This window comes from Carlito syrichta, unplaced genomic scaffold (assembly GCF_000164805.1).
Source record: "Carlito syrichta isolate Samal-C Ts95f unplaced genomic scaffold, Tarsius_syrichta-2.0.1 Scaffold142847, whole genome shotgun sequence".
Lineage (NCBI taxonomy): Eukaryota > Metazoa > Chordata > Mammalia > Primates > Tarsiidae > Carlito > Carlito syrichta.
The window spans coordinates 391,630-414,868 of NW_007086943.1; the positions used below are offsets into that span (position 1 = coordinate 391,630).

At 41.3% G+C, this 23,239-nt stretch overlaps 1 protein-coding gene across 1 annotated transcript in view; it reads left to right on the plus strand.

The window, feature by feature from the left end:
- The window catches only part of FNDC1 (fibronectin type III domain containing 1), a gene marked incomplete at its 3' end in the record, with an annotated part of 49,416 nt that overhangs the window by 13,826 nt on the left and 12,351 nt on the right, over window positions 1-23,239 (plus strand). Inside the window, exons 4-9 of the mRNA XM_021708516.1 lie at window positions 7,847-8,053; window positions 13,278-13,376; window positions 15,045-15,162; window positions 16,965-17,152; window positions 17,893-18,000; window positions 21,304-21,492. Coding sequence (XP_021564191.1) covers window positions 7,847-8,053; window positions 13,278-13,376; window positions 15,045-15,162; window positions 16,965-17,152; window positions 17,893-18,000; window positions 21,304-21,492 — 909 coding nt within the window. The remainder of the gene's footprint in view (window positions 1-7,846; window positions 8,054-13,277; window positions 13,377-15,044; window positions 15,163-16,964; window positions 17,153-17,892; window positions 18,001-21,303; window positions 21,493-23,239) is intronic.

Here is a 23,239-nt window from a genome sequence, read left to right on the forward strand (position 1 = left end):
AAAATAAAAAAAATAAAAAAAGGAAAGATATGCCAGGAAGAGAGTCAGGAACTACCTAGCTGATGGGAAAAGGTGTATGTGGTATGTTGTCACAGGTGTTTTATCTGAGGACAAAAGCACTGTGAGGGAGAGTCTTTCTTAGAACACCGGTGAGTGTCCTTATTTCAGAGGCTGATGAGTGTCCACTCCAAGTGCAAGAGGTCGGACCTCTGGGAAGCTGGAGAGAAGGATTGTCTCCACCTGTGTGGCCCGGTGTGAAATGTTTGCTGAGTCGTCTTCATATGTCTTGGAAGAACCTACAGTAGTAGTTTAATAAAACCTGGTACTTCTGATGAGGCCAGCATCTTGGGGGCCAGATGCCACTCTCTGACTGATTTCTGCTGTGGGTTTTTCTCTGGATGTCTGAGAAAAAAAGAGAGCAGGCCTGTTTGTGTAGCTTCTTATGTAGGATCCTTGCAAATTCAGATATTAGTCCGGAGAGAAAGCCCTTTCTTTTTAAAGATATCTATCTATTTGTATATTGTAACTGAATCTTTCATTTGCAAATGGTGTGTTGGATAACAGTAAAAATATTGAAGTAACCAATAGCTGTTCAACAAAACAAGGTATATCCTGGGCACCATAGCGAGACTTTGTCTCTACAAAATATTTAAAAATTAGCTGGGGGTGGAGGTACATGTTTGTAATTCCAGCCACTTAACTGGCTGAGGTGGGAGGATTGTCTGAGCCCAGGAGTTTGAGGCTGTGAGTGAACTGCAATCATGCCACTGCACTTCAGCCTGGGTGACAAGTGAGACCTTGACTTAAAAAACAAAACACAAAGAAAACAAAGAAGGTATTTTATTGCCCGAAAGCAACTGTATTACTTACCATTCTACTCTCAGAGGAAACAAATGTAGAACTTTAACACAACTCCAAACAAAACCAAACCCACTGAGCTGGAGAATAATTTTCTTAGAACATTTATCACTACTTCCTCTTGGTTTATAGTCTCTGAGGCTCTCTCTATGTTATACTCGAGGGCCCAGAAATGTCAGATGTCTGCGTTTCAGCCACTGAGGAAATCAGAAAAGGAATACTGCCCCTTTGCTTTCTGTGACCCTATGATTCCTCAGGGAGTGTGGCTGAAAACTCAAGCACCACCAGATGGATTAGAGATGCTTGCAATGACTCTGCACCCTCACAACAGTGATGGAGGAACACTGCAGAGCTGGTCACCTGGAGAGGGTTCTTGATCCTTCCACAGATGTGGGGTGAGGACTGGGCCAGGGATGGGGTGCGACCGAGCCAGGCTCAGGGAAGGGATGGCCCCAAGCTGCAGGTGCACAATGACATCTACGTCAGAATTATGAGATGACAGAGGACAGCAACTGGTATTGGTTTTCCAGGCTTATAGATAAGCCACCATCACAACTAAGTTACAGAGTGATAGAATATGGGAGAGGTTCCCCTCAAAAGGCTATGATCTTTAAAAATTCAAAAACATATCTATGCAAGCAATTGTAGTACCTCTTTAATTCTTGCTGTAGTAGCAAGGGCTTCATGGCCAACCTGTGCAGAGTTCTTCACTATCATTAATGCCACAGATGACCTCTAGGCCCGGGGTCACTTGGCATCCTGCAGCCCAGTGCAGCCTCAGTACTGTATAGTGAAATCGATGACATGAAGTAGTTTTCATTGATTTATAGCACTCTAGTAGGATCAGTAATAAAGTCAGCTAATGATTGACATTTTCGATGACATCTTCAATGACATTCTGAAGCCATTGCCATACCAGTGATTCTCAGGGCTTCTCAATCTGGGGTCTCTAAAACTTGGGAGAATATGTTGCTACCAAGATTCCATGAAGGCATAAGGTAAACTAGCCACCTCCTATGGGAAATATTTTCTTTTTTAACTAAAAATTTAAAATTTTAATTTCAAAACAAACACCAGAATACTGTGGAGTAGTCTACAAAACTCAAATGCAATTCTGAGATAAAACTGAGATTATGAATCCACTGCCGTGCTCTAGGCTTCTGGGGATGGAATCCCTTCTCTCTGCTGTTAGGTAAATTTTGGTGGAAAGTTGGAGGAAGGCTTTGTTAAGTGATAAAGTGATCCCACACTTCTGTGAAACAAGCACAGACAAACTGATAGAAATTGAGTGGCCCCAGGTTGGCTTGAAGAATTGGCTTTGCATCTGAGATGGTCCTACTGGATTTTGGGTACTGTATTTGGGGGCACAGCTTTGCACCAGCCTGTAGAGTTGGGCTCTGATGCCACTGGCCCTCTCTTGACTTCATGTCAAGCAGCACTTTTTGGGGGTTCCTTATTTGATGATACCCAGGATGTCTTGTGGGATCCTAGAAAAAAGTATATGACAGGGTCTCTGAAATATCGGACAGTTCCCAGGGGCAGCAGAAATCTTGCTTATGTTATTTGGTTTGTTTCAAAAGTTAATTTAAATGCTTGTTTTATAAAGGCTCTTTGGACTTCCACAATCTGTGACATTATTAGTAATTGTAGCTTGGGGGAGATCAAGGCTTTTTCTTTCTTCTTTTTCATCCTTTTTTTTTCTTTTAAGATCCCCTTTCTTTTTCCAATTTATGGAAATGCAAGGATTTAATGACTCCAGGGTTGACTGAGGGGTACTCTTCTGGCATCTCTGAAGCAAGCAGGGTGTTGCTGTCCTTAGTGTGCTGACCAGGTACTTGGTTCTTCATCAGATGGTCTTTCCCTGGAGCACTAGATACTTATCAACTTAAGGAGAATAATGCAATGAGTAGATCCCGATAGGACAGATGACACTGATTTCCTCTGAAGAGCAAACAGGTCCTTGGGAAATTTGCCAACACTTTCTGCAAGTGGGTGCACATGAACATCTTATCAGTGCTTCCTGGTGCTGCCCACCAGACCTTCACCAAGGGGGTTTGGGAGGCACCAAGAGGACCTACTCTTAGAACAGGTGCAGTGCTGAAGTCACACATGGCTACTGGTAACACCAGCTCTGTAACCACCATGACCTTCTCAGTGAAAGCTGATGTGGAGACAGCTAGGACTATAGGTCCAAGAGACAGGGGTTTCGGCTTCAGGCCTACTGCCGGCTGGTTTCAGAATGTTCCCTTAGCCTTTCTGAGCCTCACTTTCTTTATCTGTAAATGGGTTACTATTGCTTACTGTGAGGATGGATGCCAAATGCCCCTTCTCCTTACTGTTGCCTATCCAGATATCACACAAAACTCATTTAGTAAACAGTTAAAAGCATTGAGGTTGTTTATTGGAGAGGGAATATGGCATTAAAAAGAGACTTTAGAGTATGGATTGCAAATACTGAGTGTGTAGAAGAAGCACTTTGTGAATCAATTCAAGTGTGTTTTAGAAAGATCAAGTGTTAGAATTTGCCCAGGAGGAATGACCCTGGGCCGGGGTCAGGGAATTCAGACGCAGAGCATGGCCAGCAAAGCAGATGTCCTGCCCCTTCCGGCTGTCAACAGCTGACCTTCACTGTTCCCTAACACACATCCCCTTCCCTGTCCTCTTCCTCTCTTTCTTCTTCTTCTCAGGCTTTCTCTCCTCTTCCTCATCATGCTTTCTCATTAAGAGTACACAGAAGACCTGGAGTCTCACCTTGTCCTGATGGAGGTGGGAGACCAGAGTGTGTTTTCACAGGCCTTCCAGGTACTTCTGAGGCACACTGAACTTTGAGCACTGTGGCTCTGCCCTAAATGGCTGGACTCCCTCTGCCTGCAGATCTGTGTCCACAGTTATCTTGAGGCTGAGATTGGGGATGGTGGAGAAGCTTCCTGGGGTGAGCATGGGCATTTGAAGGCCTGTGAACATGCAGGCCTAATCTTTCAGGCTGTGGGGTTGGGAATTGGAGCCATCTTTGTGAAGATGGCGGTCAGCACAGTGGGATGTCAGGTTGGTCAGTGGGACAAACCACAAACTCTTTAAAGCTGTATATGGAGTAATACCTCATATTCTTCTGGAAAACAAGAATGTCTTGCTAGCCAAGACCTGAGCCAAGAGAAAGTAGCCAGTAGACAGAAGTGTCATGCTTTCTTTTATAACCGATGAAGAATAGGACTTAGAGAAACTGATAATTGCTAGATGTTGATGAAGACAATGAATAATGCCTTCAGTTTGTGGTGCAAAAAAGTTATCTGGATACAGACAACCTCATATTTGAAAAGAGTTTCCATGTAAGGGGTCGTCGGCAAGAAGTTCTCTCTTTTGTTCACATCTGGTTCTTTGAAACACATTTTAAGTGCCTTGGTGTGCAAGGAATCATGGTAAGCTCTGTGATATCCCCAGGACTCTGGTTTTGCTCACTCAACATAGTGAATCTAAGGGGCCTACCCACTCAGGTAGTGAGTCTAATGAATGAGGGGATATCATTTTGTCACTTCATGTTTGCCACAAACAAAACTGGTATATTTAACAACGTATACGCCAGGTACAATACTGAATGCTTTACGTGGATTATGTCACAAAAGCCAATATGCTCTGTACTGTTTTACAGAAGAAGAAACTAAAGTTTAGGGACAATTCTAAAAGTCACATAGCCAGTAAGCAAAAGATTTGATGTAGACTCTGACTTTAGAGTCTGTGTAAACCCAATTCCAAAGCCACCAAGTTTAACTAGCATAGAATTATAAGAGGGCAAAATATCATGTTGAATTTTGGATTTTTTTCCTTGTAAAAAAGAAGAGATTGTGATTCTATACAACTTTGGAATATTTGCCAATTTACGAAGCTGGTGATACAAATCAGAAGAACTATTCTGATCCTGTCTGGCTTCTGATGTCTGCTAGACAGCGATTATTTCTTGCAGCTGACCTGCCAAGTGGATGGTGTGTCATTAACTGCTGTAAGCCTTCTGTTATCAACTAGTTTCTGACCATGATTTACCTGGTTCTTGTACCAAAGTGACTGTGGGAATGTGGCCTGCCAAGTTTAAGTACATTCAGCACTATTGAATATAGCTACATGACTCTTGGCAGTTGTGACTTCCTGTTTTCAAGATAAAAGACTCACAAAGATTTACTAGAAAATTTCAGAAGGCTTTGGTGAGGCTATCACACACAGCTCAGGCAAAACACTTAAATAATTTAATTGCAGATGAATTTGAACCATATGAATAGTTTTCTTAACATGCACAGCAGCTTTAAAAAGGATTGCCAGATGATCTATAAAAGATGCTTGCTGGCATATATAACCCAGAATATTACAGAAAAGAAATTTTCAAAAACTTGAAAAACAATGTGGTTGACTTTTCTAAACCCAAATATTTGAAAGAGAGATGCTGTGTTTATAGGGAGGACATTCTCACTTCGCTCTGTGGTTTTCACAGAGACAGTGAGCTCCGTGAAGTCTGAAGGCAGTTCTCCTGGGGCAGAAGTCTCGGGTAGAGAGTCCTTCCTTTGTCCATTTGTTACCTGCTGAGAACGCTGCCTTGTTCATCTTCTGTGATGCCTCCTGGGCAAGGCAGTATGTTCACACTCTAAAGGGAGCCTGTTGGCTCAAAACCTTTGTTTTACATTCATTAGAAGAGGTGGAGGGGTCGATGGGATGGTGCAGGGGATGGGGTTGAGGAACCTAAACAGAACAGGCATAGATGAAAGGGAGTGGGACTTGGAATCAGAATGGTTGAATTCAGGTCGCCACTTGACACTAAACACCTGGGGCTGTTGTAAGGACAACTTCTGTGTGAGAGCTTGCTGCAAGTTCCTTTTATATAGCATCTTGAAAACATACTTGTAAAAAATAGGCAATCTTGTAGAAAATAGGCAATGGATGGGTTGTCAGAGCCAACTTCAGCCCTGTCTCTCTAGCTCTCCAGGGGCCTTGGCCTCATTCTTGAGCCCCATGGTGGATAGCAAGGTTGGAACCTGGGAGAGGAAAGCTGTACAGTCTGAATGGGCAGCTGTTGTCCTTGCCGTTAGACTGTGTGGTTGATGTTTAGTGGGTCAGGACAGAGCCATGGGCTGAGCACCTCAGATGACAAACTTGTACCATTTGTGATGGAGTTTTTTGTCCCTAGAGCTTTACCCCTTCCTCTTCAGGAATCCCTTGCTTTTCCTAAAGTCCAAGGTTCTTTGTTTTTTTTCTTCTTCAGTATTTTACTGTCAAGTGTCAGGGGTTGCCGAATTAGAATCAGGTAGTCTTGGAGCAGAAACCTGCCACTCTTCGTAAGGCTTCACAATGACAACATGGCCTCCAGAAACAGTTTCCATCCTAAGATGCATGGTTGGAAAGATCCCATGACTGGAGCAGAATTCCTGGGCAGAGAAGGCTATCTCTATTCAATGTTTATTTTTTAGCTGACTCACATAAGACCTGTGTGCGTGTTTTCTTTTCTTTTTTTTTTTTTTTGAGTCGGAGTCTCACTCTGTCACCCACTAGGCTCCGGCTATCCTTCCGCCTCAGCCTTCCAAGTAGCTGGAAGTACAGGCACGTGCTACCACGCCGGGCCAATTTTTTAAAATTTTTATGTATTGTAGAGATGAGGTCTCACCAAGTTGCTCAGGCAGGTCTCGAACCCGCGGGCTCAGGCAATCCACTCACCTCGGCCTCCCAAAGCGCGGGATTACAGACTGAGCCACCGAGCCCGGCTATGTGTGTGTTTTCAATAGATTTGTTCATTTTACTGGACTATACTATTGGATTAAAAACAAAAAGCTTTAATAATTACTACTTTATTGGGGGAAATCTTTAGGAAAGGTGTGCCCAGTGACTGACTAGGTAGCTAATCTATAAGAGGACATTCCTTTTGGTGAGATTCAGGATAAGGGAGCCAGGTGTCTGGCATTTCAGCATCTCCGAAGGCTATTTATTTATGTATATTGAAATTCACACTAACTCATGATACTAGTTTTTGTTTTTATGTCTTCGTGTTGAAGCATTAGCTGGGAATTTTGCAGTCTAATAAAATTAGTCAGAAATGATGGGGTTAATGTGTCTAGTGGAGAAAGAATGCTTGGGAAGTAACTGCCTTACCCAATTAGAGAGACACTCCTTCACCTAACTGGACCCCCAAATGAGGGCTAAAATGAAGTCCCTTATTAGAAATGCTTAAGGAGGTACTCACATGGTCCATAACTCTTGTTCCCAAACATACCAGATCCTACTTGATGTAAAAGCAAAATTTTAAACACTAAGGACTGGCCATTGAAATGCAATGCTTTGAGAATGTCAGTGATGAGAGCATTTCTTGAGGTTAACTGGTTTAGCAAGAAAATATCTCAAAATTGATTAATTTAGCACGAAGAAAGCAACAGACCCTGAGGATAGCAGCGATAGCATGGCATCACCAGGATTCCTCTAGAGGCACAAGACTTAGACATGGAAGAAAAATTAAGATCCCCAAATAGAAATCAGTTAGTATTTTTAGCTCTTAATTTCATTGTGAGAGCAAGGAAAGCTAGTCTTTCTAACATTACAGTGGAAAAGCTTTCTGGAAGACAGCTGTAAGTAGCAGATGATGTGTCTCTGGTATATTTCACACTAACCTTTGTCTCTCACCAGAGAATCTATATTTTTGACCTAAAGGGGGCAAAAAGAAATAGCTGAAAAGGAATATTGTAAAATGTCCAAGATTTCTGGCCAACTGTCTCACAACATGGAATGTTTTGATTTGAAGTTCCTGAGTTCTCTTGGTATGAAATGTGGGGAGGAGCATGTGGCTAGAGTGTTGATACCCTCGGGGGAAAAAATGTGTGTGTTAGAATTGGTGACCAAAAATGGATGTTTTAAGCCCAGCAGCTGATTGTTGAGCCTCAGGGTTAGGAAGAACTTTATATATGTGATGGTAAACTCAAAGTAGCAAATTGCCTAATGGCTTCTGTGTCCTGTCCTCTTGAAGAAAAGGAAGTGCCCAACAAGCCCTTGCGTGTGCGCGTCCGGTCCTCAGACGACAGGCTGTCCGTTGCGTGGAAGGCGCCACGTATGTCTGGAGCCAAGAGTCCACGCAGATCACGGGGTTTTCTCCTGGGCTACGGGGAAAGTGGCCGGAAGATGAATTATGTTCCACTGACAAGAGATGAGCGAACACACGAAATTAAAAAGCTAGGTGAGTTTAATATTTATTGGTATCCAGTGTTTTGATGATCTTTGCAGCCATTTCAATATGTAGACACTCACTCAAAGCAGAACTTAGCATCTTAGTTATGATGTCCATTTTCCAGGTATTACAGCCATTCAAAATTATACTCTTTAGTCCATCCCCTGTCCTAGCCTCCATCATTTTAGCCTTTCATTAGTGACAAGACCAGGCTGCCTTCCAAGTGCCCATCAATTGCTTCCTGATTGACATTACAGATTCCTTGAGTCAGGCCATGTTTCTGGACTTGAGACAGCGGGCAATGCTCTTGCCATCTTGGCTCTGTTTTTATCATTTTGTTCTTTGAAGCTTTGTCTTAGAATCCTAGGACATACGACCTTGGTCCCATGGAGATGATACCTGTGGAAGCCAAATGAAACTGCAAGACAGGCCGCCCCCCTTTTTTCCGCACTTGATTATGGAATGCTGATGGCAGCCTTTCCTGTGATCGGGAGAGATTACGTGCATGGTTCTAACCTGGATTGAGTCCTGATCTTTGCTGGCCTTATTCATTGACAGGCCTGGACAGTGAACACAGGCCCAGCTCTGAGAGGGCACTGTTTATTATTCATTGACAGGGCTAGACAATGGACCCAGGCCCAGCTCTGACAGGGGGCACTGCTTATCCCTTAGGCCTGGTGCTTCTCACCCCTGCTACCCCCTTATCTACTTGATGCATTGGAAGAAGCACTGGGTAGGCATGGCTGGGCCTCTTCATGGATGCTTGGGGAAAGCTGGGCTGCAGAGAGCACCCAGAGGCCCAGGGCTGCTTGGGCAGCAAAGCCTAATTCTGGGTTCCATGCTAGAAAGTACACTTGCACCAACTTGCTTTTTACTCCTCATTAGCCTTCTGGCCCTCATGGTTGACTCTTCTGTCATTTCCTAATTGGTTCAGTACTCAGGCAAGGAAGAGAGTGTGATCTATAGGGCTCTCACAGAAAACTCCAGCAAGACCCAGCAATCTCTTCACTTACATGTAGTCAGGCGTCTCAGCCTCCAGCATCATGACAGGTGACAGTGTGGAGGCTGGAGGTGGCAGGTGCAGAGAAGGTCTGAGTGGTGAAGGGAATCACCACTGAGAGGCAGTGTGGTGCCACTGCTTGGCCCCTACTTAGTCTTAAAAGGTAAGATCTTCCATCAGAAAAGATAAGGGATGGGCTGACATGAAAGCTGAGACTGGTGAGACCAGACAGGGGAAGGGGTAGAAGGAAGAGAGAGAAGAACCGCCCAGGAGGAGCGAGTGCTCCCAAGTCACAGCAGAGAGGAACAGTGGTTTGAGCTCAGGACAGATCCTGAGGTGGACAGTGGCTGCGGAGGAAACAGAGCTCTAGGTGTGGAAGACCCTTGTGGGCACTCTGAGGGCTCTATCCTCTTTGCTGAAGATACAGTCACACAACCTTTCGAATCCTGGATATGCAGTTCTGTGCTCCAAGGCCAGCCCCCTGGGCCACATAGCAGACATTCACCAATTAGGATGTGATCAGGTGGAGACACTGAGTGGACGGCTGGGCTAGATTCCCACGCCTGAAATAGCCGAGGACATCCGTGTTGTGTGTGCTGCTGTGTCCATCCACACCCGCCCAAGGCTGTCTTGGAAAAGCTCTGCCGTCTGTTGGGTGTTCCTGGCAAAGACCAGTCCATGGCTTCTGTCTTTGTGTGGCCGTAACATGGTGACCGTGGTAACTGTGAGCCAGGCACAGCATCGAAGCTATCTCAGAGTACAGACTCCAGAACTATTCCAGCAAAAAAGAGACCAGCCATGCTTTTGCTCCAACAGCACATGAAACGTCGAGGGAGTGTAGGAAGAAAAGGAGAAATCTGAGCTGGACGTGTTTTGGGAAAAAGTGAAACTTGAATTAGAGACTCAAGTGCCTGAAACCACAGAATAATCTAGATACTTTTCAACCATTCCTTCCTGAGTCTACTCTTATGCCCACATAGTTTTACTACGCAGCTAAAACAGCTCTATTCTGGTGATGGGGCCAAGGTCTACCCATCATATCTGCAGAAGAATAGATCCACTACTTTTGCATTTCTGACACTGCAGGAGAACATTTCATAAATGGACAGTTGTCACTGTGCAGAGCCCTCACAGATGGCACACATTAAAATGTCTCTTAGTGGCGACAAGTTTTTCATCTTATTTATCAGTTTTTAAAAATTTCTCAGCAGTGAACTGCTGGCTCACTCAAGGAGAGCAGCATTTATTTTTATTGTTGTTGCTTGAATTTGAGCAAATGTTGAACCTGAGGGCAGGGGTGGGTTCCAGTCCTAGCCAAATGGACAGGGTGGCCACTTGGGCTGCTGGGGAAATGCTAGCTTTTGAACTGTCACCACATAAAAACAGTGGACTTACCATCTTGAATGACGTAAAAGGTGATTGTGAGGAGGGGGAAGTCTTCCTGGAAGCTTGCCCCATTATGGGGGAACAGGATGGGGCTGATGTGGATTCTTTGTGGGGGTGTCAGAATAGACCTGCTGTGTCATGGGAAGCCTGTCTCCATATTTATTCTGCATGGGGCTTTCATGCTATTTACAACAGAGATGCGACTGAACCTGTGGTACAGCAGAGAGTGGCCACACATTAAGGAAGCTGGGAGGAGCAGTAGGCCTTAGGTCCTGACAACAGAGGTCCACTTTCTGAGCCATTTTTAAAACACGTCTTACTGGGCATCTTCCATGTCAGGCGCCATCCCTGAGAAGCACCAGCATTGACTTGATGGTCAAAGGAGGCCCCACAGAGAAGATGGTGTTTAAGCAAAGTCCTGCAGCTGGAGGCACCATGGAACTATCAAAGGGAGAGGAGACAGCAGGAGTGGAACTCGAGGGTAGTGAAAGAACGATCTAGGGTAGTGTCTTTCTGCAAGTTATGACAGACCTTTAGAAGTTGAGGCAGAGTGTTTCTGCCCATCACACAGTTGAGGCCAGGAAGTGGGCAGACACGGTGGCACTGGCAGGGGTCCCTAGGGTCAGTGGGCAGGTGACGCCAGATCATTTTGTAGATTTTATTTCCTCATTTTCTTCAGTAATCAGGGGTGCGGAAAGAGGTGAGTTTTTATACCTTGCATGTTCCTCATCAGATCTCAGTGAAGAGGAGACAGACTGCTGCCTGGGTCCCCGCCCCTCCTCATCGTAATTAAGAGCCTAAGCTTTGGAGCTGGGTTTGAGCCAGCCCCTTGAGGAGTCATCACATCGCTCAGCCTGTTTCCTCATCTGTGAAATGGGGATGATGACAATAGCTTCCTTGTGGGATTTCCTTAGGACGAAACGAAGAATTGCATGTGAGATGCTTAGCACAGGGGAGAGCCTTAACCCCACACATGTGCGCTGTCACTATAATTTACTGCAGGACAAAACTTTTCCGTAATGGTAATCTTGGGCCAACTTCAGTTTCAAGTGCTTAACAAATCAAGAATCTGCGCATAAAAAAAATCTAAGAACTTTAAGAAATACATTAAAAACATATACATATTTTTGGTTGTGGGAAATTATTTCTTGATGGTCCTTGATATATAATGGGGCACTGCTTGTCATGTTTAGTTACTTGCAGGTGTTCTCAGATTGTGAGTTTGACTGGGATTTTTTTCTTTGTTTACTTTTGGCACGATGCCATTGTCAATAGCACCAAGAAATTCACGATCTGAAGTGACTCCTTCGTGTGGAAGCTTAGTTTGATGTTCTGTGAGTCCAGGTGTTACAAACCTGATCTCTCCTTTTTATAAAACATACATCTCAAAATCCTCTGTTAGAGTAAGTATAAATAATGTCCTCATGTTATGGCATGAGCATCACCTGCTTTCTCTCTAAAGAGAGAACAGTCTGTCAAATATTATTCCCTTTCCTTGAAACCTCTGATTAGTTGACAGTACTAATAGTCTCTCTGTGTAAGATTTTTTTGAACACAGGTCTCCTTTTGTGTAAAGACAAAAGATTGATTTTTCCCACTGCTGTCTGAAAGTTTGCAATGCCCAAAGAAAGATGTCCCATGTCTTAAGTTCTCCTTAGGATCTTAGCATCACCTCTGTTAATTTACCTAGGTATTACCTGATGATGGAACTATCTGCACTAGAAAGAGGTCAGGTTGCTTTATTTTTGTTTCTGAGTTGACTAAAACTGTGACAAGAAGCTTGGTCAGTGGAGCCTAGAGTTAGGGAATGCAGTTTGGATTCAAGGAAGATTGTGAGTCCTTTGTAGGGGTGTAAGCTTGGGTAAATCACTCAATTGTTGCAGCTTTATCTCCTTATTTGTAAAATAAGACCAAACTGGAGAGTAACCAGAGTTTCACCTGGTTCTCAGACTCTGTGATTCCATGGTACTGGAAAGAACAAGTTTTATTCCATCACTGTAATTTTTTTTCCAAATATACAGTTGTCCCTCATGTACACGGGGAATTGGTTCTAACACTCCCCGCATATGCCCAAATGTGAGCATACTCAAGACCCCGTGGAATCCACATATATGAAAAGATGGCCCTCTGTATATGTGGGCTTGGCATCCCTGAAATACAACCAGATATGTTCTGTTGAAAAAAAAATTCCCATATAAGTGGATCTGCACAGTTCAAACCCATGTTGCTCAAGGGTCAGCTGTACAATTTTCAAGTTTAGGTTAAGTTGGATACAATGGCATCAGTGTACAACTGGAGGGTTAGGAGGGGTAGAAACTAACGGAAATAACCATCCAGAAATAAAGGATACATTGGAGCTCTTCCATTTGCTCTTAACAAATCTTCAGAGACATCCTTCTGAGGATCTGAGTTTCAAAGTGCACAGCATCCCACAAGAAAAGAAAGACCTTCCGGGCCATTGATATGGCACATTGACTGTTCTTTTCTGTCTGGTGATAGATGAAAACAGAGTAACTACCTCTTTTCACTTTTGGAAGTGAAAAGAAGTTGAGGGATGTGGGTAAATATGCCATTCTTTTTTAAAGCGTTGTTTATCTCTTTTCTATGCTGATGAGACAGAAACCCATTATAGGTAAAAATCTATTCCTACTTTCTACCTCATAGTGTTCTTTTTAAGTTTAATTCCTACAGTTCTTGGGCTTGTCTTTGGTTGTCCTGAACAAGTGGGAATGCTCCCAGAAAGGTAGAATGGAAAGGAGTGAAGGGGAGGGGGATTTCAGACTACCAAAGGACGTGTGTCCTGAGAGATCCAAGCCAGAGTCTCATCTCTCACTCCCTGGTCCACAGCCTCAGAGTCAGTGTACGTGGTCTCCCTGCAGTCTATGAACTCCCAGGGGCAGAGCCAGCCAGTCTACAGGGCTGCCCTAACGAAACGGAAGATCTCAGGTATGTTTCTAAGGATGCATTTGGTCAAATCATGGTCTGGTATAAATGCTGTTTTGTTCCCCAATGATGCTGACTGGATAATGAATTAGATGAATTATATTAAGGATAAAAGTAAAAACAGAGCAGACTTGATCCTATTTTGGGTATATGCATGCTACTTTTATACACAGAGGCTGGACTGTTCTTGTCATGGAATATATTGGGATGCCCAAAAAAGGTATACACATTTTAAGAGATGTTAAGAGATGTTTGTAATCAGAAGTGTCTGCATGCTGATGGTAACCATTTTGAGCACCTCTTGTCATTGCAGAAGTCAAATGTGACTTGTATTCATCTAAAATGTTAATATAGTTTTCTCCTTTCTTAAAATGTGTATACATTTTTTGGCACCCTCTGTATTTCACTGTATATTTTGAGTGGCTTCAATGTGCAAATTTGCAACAACAGGAATAGCCAAGCATTTATTCCATGTAAAGGCACAGTCTGACCCATGCATAAACTGCCCTTGGTGATATCCTTGATAATGAACAAAGTGACAGAAAGAAGAGCAGGTGTGTGTGGGGGGGGTGCGATGCAAGGTAAGCACACAAATGTTATTTAAGCTAAATTTGCATAGAAATGGCATTGAGAAAAGTGAGAAAAAACCAGATTGTTAAGTGGTTTGCTGACAGCCTGGTCATTTTCCACTCACTAAGGGATAGTTTTTTACCCATGCTCATTCATAGATTTTAAAAATGTTACTAACAAATTAACCAATTACATATGTCTTGATTTAAAGAGACAATGTACAACATAATTATTTTCATGAATTCAATGTAAAATGAAATATGTTTTACATTGCATAAAGTACCACATAAATGATGTTTCACTTTTAATATTTATTAATTGCTGCCACAGAAAAAGTCCCTGTGTCACTTTTCTAACAGGTTAAATATTTCTACCTTCCCTCGATTGTGGTAAAATCCATATCCTTTTGAAACATGGGCCCTGGAAAGTGAAAAGAAAAAACAAAATAAACACAAACCAAAACAAAACCCCAAGAGATTAAAAAGTAAAACTGAAGACATCTTGTGAGTCCTAATTTGTTGGAAATTGAGCGAATACTACAAGCTTTGTGGCTATGATATATTCTATTGACAACAAAGATAAATCTGTAAGAAATCAGCAAGTTGGATTATACTTCATATCTGAATATGAGTTTTAATTTGCCTTGGAATCATATATTCTAAAATGTGGACCCCATGTGATTCTTACCATTGGTTGTACCAGAATTTTCATTTTGTGCCATGATGGCTAAAAAAAAGTGAATTCAGGTTTTCTTCCTCTAAACTTTTGCTTCCCATAAACACACTAAATTACTCAGAGTATCTTCAACCAGGGCAAAATATCCCCTTTATAATGTTCTATATGTTGACTGGTTTGGGCGGCTTTTCAAATGAACTTCCCATTTTTTAGGCTGTGTTTAAGAAGAGCCAGAGTGGAGATTTTTGTTTTTCCACAGTGGCCAATCAAATGCCTGCTTAACTTTCTATCCATTTCATTTTGTCTACATTAAGCTTAAGCAATCTAAAAATTATACTGGGTGGATAATAGACCATGAAGGACAGAGGAACTCGGGGCAGAGCCTATTGTGAGAGAAAGCCTATGGGTCCCCTTCTGTCATTTCAGAAGAAGATGAGCTGGACATACCTAAAGACATCAGTGTCCGGGTTATGTCATCCCAATCTGTGCTTGTGGCCTGGGTGGATCCTGTCGTGGAAAAACAGAAGAAAGTTGTTGCATCAAGGTACTTTTGTTTCTTTCTTTGTCTTTATGTGTGAGAGATGTAGTTTTCCTGGTCCTGAAAAGACATGCACTTAATGATTTTATTTTGTGACTTACATGAATCCTGGCTCCTTTTGTAGCTTAATGGTAGAATAGTCTATGGCAATCTAGTTAATCCTGAATGTAGTTCCACATTTTCCACAAATCTGATGTCACTAGGGCCTCGTGTGTAATACAGCAGGACCTCACATCTCACTTGCTCAGAGTTTTAGCTTATATCTGGAGATTTCTAGATTGTTTCTTTCTTTGCCTCATTTGTGTTTTGCTTTGTCTCATTAATGTTCTGTTCATGTTCAGATCCATCTTGGGAGAAGTCTTACCCCTCCTCCTGTTATCCAGGAAGAGCTACAGTAGGACAGATTTTATGTATAATGGCAGGCATTTGTCTAATGCCTTAGAACTTAGTAGTTCCTCATTAGACATTTGCTGAACACTGAATTGCTTCATGTCCAGCTCATTTGTGTATAACAAAATGCACCTTATTATCTCATAGACCATGATGTTATGTGATTCTGGTTTTTATATTCATTTGCAATAGTAACAGAAGAAAAACCAATCATAAGGTTAAAATAATTTTTATGTTAAAAGGTCCATGGTGAACTCATTTCTTGTTAGTGGTAGATTAATATAGCCATCAAAATTTTAAGTGTTCAATGTCTAAATAGTTTATATAAGCAAGACAATGCCAAAGACTTGGTGGTCTGGTTATTATGTATTAAGTTTTGAACCTATCTGCAACCAGGAGTGGAGAATGTACTTTACAATCAATGGAATATAATGCAGAGATCATATATATACATAATAGTTATCATTATTAGATATATAGTTTCCTTCACTATCTCCAAGTAAAAAAGACATCTGCTTCTTCTAAAAGACCTCAGAAGATTCATAGTGATTCTCTCCCCAGCCATATGGCCTTTCCCAACACAAAGTGTTCCTGTTACCATTGACTTTGCTTTCTAACGTCCAGTTGAAAACCAGAGAAAGCTTGAGTTTTCTTAACAGAACTAGTGTTAGTTGATGTACCATATCTTCAATTGAAGTCTTCTCCTGATGTATTAAATATAATGAATAGTACATTTTTAATGTATGAAATATTTTATACTACAAAGAGGCCACAAAGAAAATGTCCTTTAAAAGGAATTCAGCAAATAATGTTTGCAGCTCTTAGAGTGTTGGGGATGTCTGGTGTCTGGGAGTGCATTTCCCTTTGATGATCATACATGTACCTTTTATAAGCTCATCCATCCTACACTATTTGCTACACATTTTTTTCCTTTTCATGGTAATAAGTCCACTCAAAACCACATGTTCTCTTTCCATCAGAAAATATGTCTGATTTGACATGAAATTAGCCTTTTTTGTCTTCCTTTTCTGGAGAGCCAAGATACCTTGGACCTGTTTTGGTCCTTGTTGGTGCTTCGAGTTGACACCAATACAGACACAAACATACACATGTCCCTTATAAGGCAGTTGCTCATAACATGTCTTCCTTTTCTCCCTTCCCTTTGTAACCTCTGCTAGACCTTTTGAGCAGTAAGACTTCTCAGTCTTGAAAAGACACTAAGTTCCATCTTTCCTGGTCTACTTGAGACACATTCACCTTGAACTTAAGTATACTCTTTGAGCTAGTAGCATAGTCTAAAGTTTATTTTTCTTCTCCTTTCTGATTTCCTTACTTACCCCTAAAAGGAGAAACAGCAAGAAATCTAGTGTTTAGTTGCAGAGAAGTTGAATACATTGTTGTCTTGCATTTTCTTATAGACAGTACACTGTGCGCTACCGAGAGAAGGGGGAATTGGCCAGGTGGGATTACAAGCAGATCACAAACAGGCGTGTGCTTGTGGAGAACCTGATTCCAGACACTGTGTATGAATTTGCAGTCCGTATCTCACAGGGTGAAAGAGATGGCAAATGGAGTACTTCCGTCTTCCAAAGAACACCAGAATCCGGTATTTGAAATGCCTTTGGATTTTCAATTCAGGAATTGATCCTAAAATAAGATTTAAAGACAGTTTAAGAAGTCACAAGTGACAAAGGCCAGCATGGGTGTTTTTGAAGTCACATTAACCTAAATCTTGGTCATGTTTCTAAGTATAAATGCAAAGAAGTTAAGAAACTGTTTTCTTGGGTCCATGTTTTACTCTTTGCTGGTCTTTTCCACTAGAATGCTTGTTCATGTTGCTCTGACATGAGGACCACATTCAATCCAGTAGTGTAGCATACATAAATTACCACTGTATCATGAATGCTTCTGGGCGATGCATGGCTCTTGTGTTTAGGAGAGAGTCTTCTTTCCTGAGTCTGAAGTTGCCTTTGGTTCTGGGGGAGAATTTTGCTCTGTATCCAAGGCTGTGATTCTTTTCTTTTAAACTATGTTCTTAAAAGTTTTATTAAGAAGTTGAAACAATATTTTAATTTTCTCTGTATACTTTGATATTTAGCAATGAGAGATATTCTGAATTCCTGAAAGTGTTTCCTAAATATGTCTAAACTCACTATATGAGTTGGGTGAAGTGACTTTTAAATCACTACATTACACAAGACCAAGTGCAGACTTTTCTGTCATGTATAATAAAAATGAACACAGTAGCTCTCAATTAAAAAATGTGTACATAGAGACTACATGCCATTCGCTTTTAGGATATCCACAAGGGCATCGTTAAATGTTTGATTCCTTGTCATTGTGTAGCTCCTACCACAGCTCCTGAAAACTTGAACGTCTGGCCAGTCAATGGCAAACCTACTGTTGTCACTGTATCTTGGGATGCACTACCTGAGACTGAGGGGAAAGTAAAAGGTAGGAATCTCATTTCTTAAACTGTAAGATACACTGATTCTGATAAACACTGCCTCTACTCACAGCTTTGGTAAATGAGAAATAGCGAGGCAGCATACATAAAAGAGTTGCTAACCCAAGGGACAAGGATATGTCATGCAAGGTTTTCATTGTCTAAGATCCAGGTAGTCACGAAGGTGATTATTCTTTTCATCTTCCTATAAAGAGTTGTTAGTGTTGCTGTCTGGAGGGATGTTTTAAAGTGCATGAATGTGGCATCATAATCTTTAACCATCCACATGATTCTCTGGCGTTCATGCAATGGGTCTTTTAATAATGCCAGGAAGAGCCGGGCTCGGTGGCTTAGCCTGTAATCCTATGCTTTTGGGAGGCTGAGGTGAGTGGATTGCCTGAGCCTGCGGGTTCAAGACCCGCCTGGGCAGCAAGACCTCATCTCTACAATAAATCAAAAAATCAGCCGGGTGTGGTAGTGCATGCCTGTAATTCCGGCTACATGGAAGGCTGAGGCAGAAGGATCGCTGGAGCCCAGCAGGTCGAGGCTGCGGTGGCCGGAAGCGGCCACTGCACTCCAGTCTGGGCGACAGAGTGAGACTCCAACTCAAAAAAATAAAAATAAAAAAATAATAATGCCAGGAAGATCATGAAAAGTATGAGTTAGTAAAAACCCTATAGAACTATAAATATCTTTAATGGTACCATAAATATATTAGATGGATTTGAAACACTCAAGTAATAACTGCTAAAAAAATTAGATTTATTTCCTATTCATCATCATTTATTTATTTATGTCAAGGAAAAAAAGTAAAAATGAAAAAATCTAGAGATTAAAAAATAAAACAACCGGGCTCGGTGGCTCAGACTGTAATCCCGCGCCTTTGGGAGGCTGAGGTGAGTGGATTGCCTGAGCCCGCGGGTTTGAGACCCGCCTGGACAGCGAGACCTCATCTCTACAATAAATCAAAAAATCAGCCAGGCATGGTAGCGCATGCCTGTAATTCCGGCTACTTGGAAGGCTGAGGCGAAAGGATCGCCGGAGCCCAGCAGGTCGAGGCTGCGGTGGCCGGGAGCAGCCACTGCACTCCAGTCTGGGCGACAGAGTGAGACTCCAACTCAAAACAAAACAAAACAAAACAAAACAAAACAAAACAAAACAAAACAAAACAAAATATTCATACTAGTTAAATTTTATAATAGTCTGTTGAGGATGCTAAATAAAGGCACAGATCTTTTTATTGTAAAAGCACTCAAGAACCTTTCAAAAGTCTGTTTGGAGACATTATAAAGAGTGACATTGAGATTTTTCTGTGCATTGCCTATACAAATGTACCCGAAGGGTAGGAAAGATGGGAGCTTTTAGTAAAGAAAGAAATATTTTTTATCTTTGGGGAGACAACTTTAAGTCGAATATGTCCAGAAACTCTAAAAAGTTTGTGTAATCTCAAAGAAATCCAGAAACTTACTACTAATCTCCTATGAAAATTTTTTAATTGAAAAAATTGAATTTTTAAAAATTTAATCATAAGTTATCTTTGCTGACGTGATATGTCTTTTCATGCAACAATAGAAGTTATGGAAGGTAGACATGGAATGATATTTTCTATATTTAATGCTTTTTCACTTCCCAGTTTATTAGGAGTAGATTGTACTATTCTTCTTGCTCATTTCCCCCCCACTGGAATAAATTAAAAACAAATGAAGATAATAAATGTTTGCTTGGTACCTTTAAATAATTTTTTTTTATGACAATTTGAACATTGACTTCCTCTGCATTAAGTATTGTTGTGATGCTGAAAGGCCTCTGAAAATTGAAGAAAGATAGTTTTTGGCTGATGCCTTTTTTTTTAGTTTTGAAAGAGTCAACTATTACACCTCTAGTGACTATTCCCATGCTACTTATTTGTTTTTCGCTCTCCTACATCTTAGTTTATATTTAAGGTTCTTTGCTAAAAGAAACTCCCTGGTAGTCAATTAAATATTGCCAAAAAAGTAATAGCTACTGAGTTTTTAAGTACAAAAGAACTCACGTACCTTAACCCTGCTTAGGTAGTTTTCATAAGGGTTGTAGTGGTGGAATTGAAATTCATAATTATACTGGGACATTTTCTATGTATAACAAATACAAAATATAATAGAAGAATATACTTTGACATGTTTACATTTTTTGCTCAAATGGATTGAATCAATATGAAATCTGAATTACAAAATTTTATAGACAATGGGTTTTCTTAATTCTTACTTTTGACCATCACAAATGACTAGTTTGTTCATTTTCAATGAGAAAAGAATGTTGTGGTTCTTTTTTTTTCTTTTAGACAAAAAAGTGCTGCAGAGGAATTTTTGGCTGAAAGTTTTACAAATTAATTTACTTTTAAAAGATTAGAGATTAGGGAAAAGAAAAGCTCTCCCATGCTCCTGATAACTGCTTGATTTTTCAGGATTCAAATTGTTTTTCTTAGCTCGTATTCATATTAATTTGATAATTTTATAAATTTGAGTTCATTGATAGAAAAATAGGCATGACAGTTTTTAGTTGAAGGTGAAAATTGTTTTAAAATATGACTTCATTGTGTTACAACATTTCTATGTAAGCATGGAGATATTTTAGTTTCTTAAACTGAGTTTGCTGATTTTCAAAATTCAAGGGTATTATATACTTATAGATATAGCCAAGTAAAGATGGAAACATTAGACATCACATAAATCTTTTACTTAGCAACATTTCTTCACAGTTTTAAATACTGTGAAATATCCTTATTAGCATATATTTAATAAAAACGTTTAGAATTCCTACAAAAGTGAAGTTATATTCCAAATATGGATTTTTCTTACTGGCTTAATGTGCTAATAGCAGCAACCCAGTTTAATAAACTGAAACTCTTGCAGATGTCAGCAGCTGTTCAGAACCAATTCCTGGCAGTTGTCTCTTCTTTTGCCTTGTTTTTTTCTATTCAGGATATATCCCATCATAGCAAATTAGTAAATACAGTGTTTTAAAAACTGCACACATTCAGTGTAAAGTTTTTGGGGAATTGTATGAAGACTGCCCTCCTGGGGTCCATATGTTTGATTTGCTTAAAGTAGCAAATTGCCAGCTACTTAAAGACATATGCCTGTCTGATTGCCTGAATGAATGTGGGTTCACCCTCTGCTGTGTCTCCATGCTCCAGTTGGTGACTGGCATGCATTGCTAGTGCATTAATTTTAGTAATACACATTCTAATTCATCCTGCCCATACAGTCTGTCTGTTGGATACAGGACTGTTTTCAGTTTCCTTTTTTCAACCATCTGCCCAATCATTTCAGAATACATTCTTTCATACGCCCCGGCTCTCAAGCCATTTGGAGCAAAGTCCCTCTCCTATCCTGGAGACACTACTTCTGCCCTGGTGGATGGTCTGCAGCCCGGGGAACGCTACCTTTTCAAAATCCGAGCCGCCAACAGGAGAGGCCCAGGACCTCACTCCAAAGCCTTCATTGTCACTATGCCAACAAGTAAGCATTGTGTGTTGTGTCTTTCTTCTTTCTCTCCTCATTCCTGCTATTTGTGTTTCTTTGAATCATGCTCCTGGGTTTAGCACTGCTCAGCTGATGACTTTCTGGGCTAAGTTGCTACTGATTTCTACAATATTTTTGTGGTTCCTTTAGAAATTAGTCTCTCCAAAGACTAAAATGTTATTGATTGCTGATAACAATTATTATTACAATGTCATTCATGTATTATTATATGATGAATCTTATATCACTTTTTACTTTTGGACTTGTGGTGACGGGAAGAGAAACTGTACAAGTGTCACGTGACAATTTTCATCCTTAGCGCTCTTCAATTTCTACATAGCACTAAACAGTTTTAGTTTGTTTTAGGAATGCAGCTTTACTCAGAAGGATTTCAATTGTCTAGCTTATCTGATCAATGTCAAGACCAAACAAGTTAATAAAGATCCAAAAATGGAGTGGTGTTTTGAAACCAGGCATTCTTTTCTGCTTTCCCATATTTACACCAGATATTGGCAGCTCCCTCCTTCATTATGTGCTGTGAGGACCCACCATACGAGGGGGACCCCCCAAAAACCGGAATTATCTTTTGGAGGGTGGACCCCCTGTAGCACAGGCTTCCCCCGCTAGGTAAGTGTTATAGGAATCCATTGGCATCAGTGTACCAGCTAGCCTTGTGAGAGACAGCGTTCAGCTTCAGTGAATTTTTTTCTGGATATTCTTTCAACACGTTTGCCCGTTTCATGAGGAGTGATTTAGGAGCACACCTGGCCACACTGTGCTGAGTGTGCAGCAGTTTTTGACCAAAGATGGCATGACCCTGTGCCCCACCTTCCCTCTTCACCTGATCTCGCCCCGAGTAACTTGTTTCGTTTCCCCGAATGAAAAAGTCCTCAAAGGGAGTGGTCTGCCAACGTAGAAGAGGTGAAACAAAAAAACAACAGAAGAACTAAAAGGCATCAAAATGGAGGAGCTCAAAAACTGTTCTGAGCAGTGGGAAAAGCAGCTTGATAGGTTTATTACATCAAACGGAGAGTACTTTGAAAGTGATGGAAGTTTCAACATGTAAGAATAAACACACAATTCTTTATAAATAAATTCCAGGTTTTTTGCAGGGAGCACCCCCTCGTATACTGCAGCATTAAAGTTCTATCCTGGAAAAAACTGTGACAGAGCTGAAGTTTGCTCCCCTTGGGTTCCCCTTGCCCTTGAGTCCCCTCCCCATGTACTGTGCCTTCCCTGAGTCAGTCCTGCTCTGAAGACAGAGTGTCTTACGATCTTTTTAATATAATGTTTGCCTATCCCAAGAGTCGTTTTATTCTAAGCCTCATTTTAGAATTATCATTTTTATAAAAGTATCCATTATTGAAAGGAACTTTAAGCAAGAAGGAAGAAACAAGTAAGGACATGTTGGAGGAACAGAGAACTCTTTGTAATGCTTCAAAATTACACTTTGGTTACATGTTCCCTTATTGTCTATACAGATCATTCAGCATTTTGCACCAAGTGTCTATGTATTTCTTGCCTATTAAGAATAGCGATAGGCTGGGCTCGGTGGCTCAGCCTGTAATCCCGTGCCTTTGGGAGGCTGAGGTGAGTGGATTGCCTGAGCCCACGGGTTCGAGACCCGCCCGGGCAGCGAGACCTCATCTCTACAATAAACCAAAAAATCAGCTGGATGTGGTAGCGCATGCCTGTAGTTCCGGCTACTTGGAAGGCTGAGGCGGAAGGATCGCCGGAGCCCAGC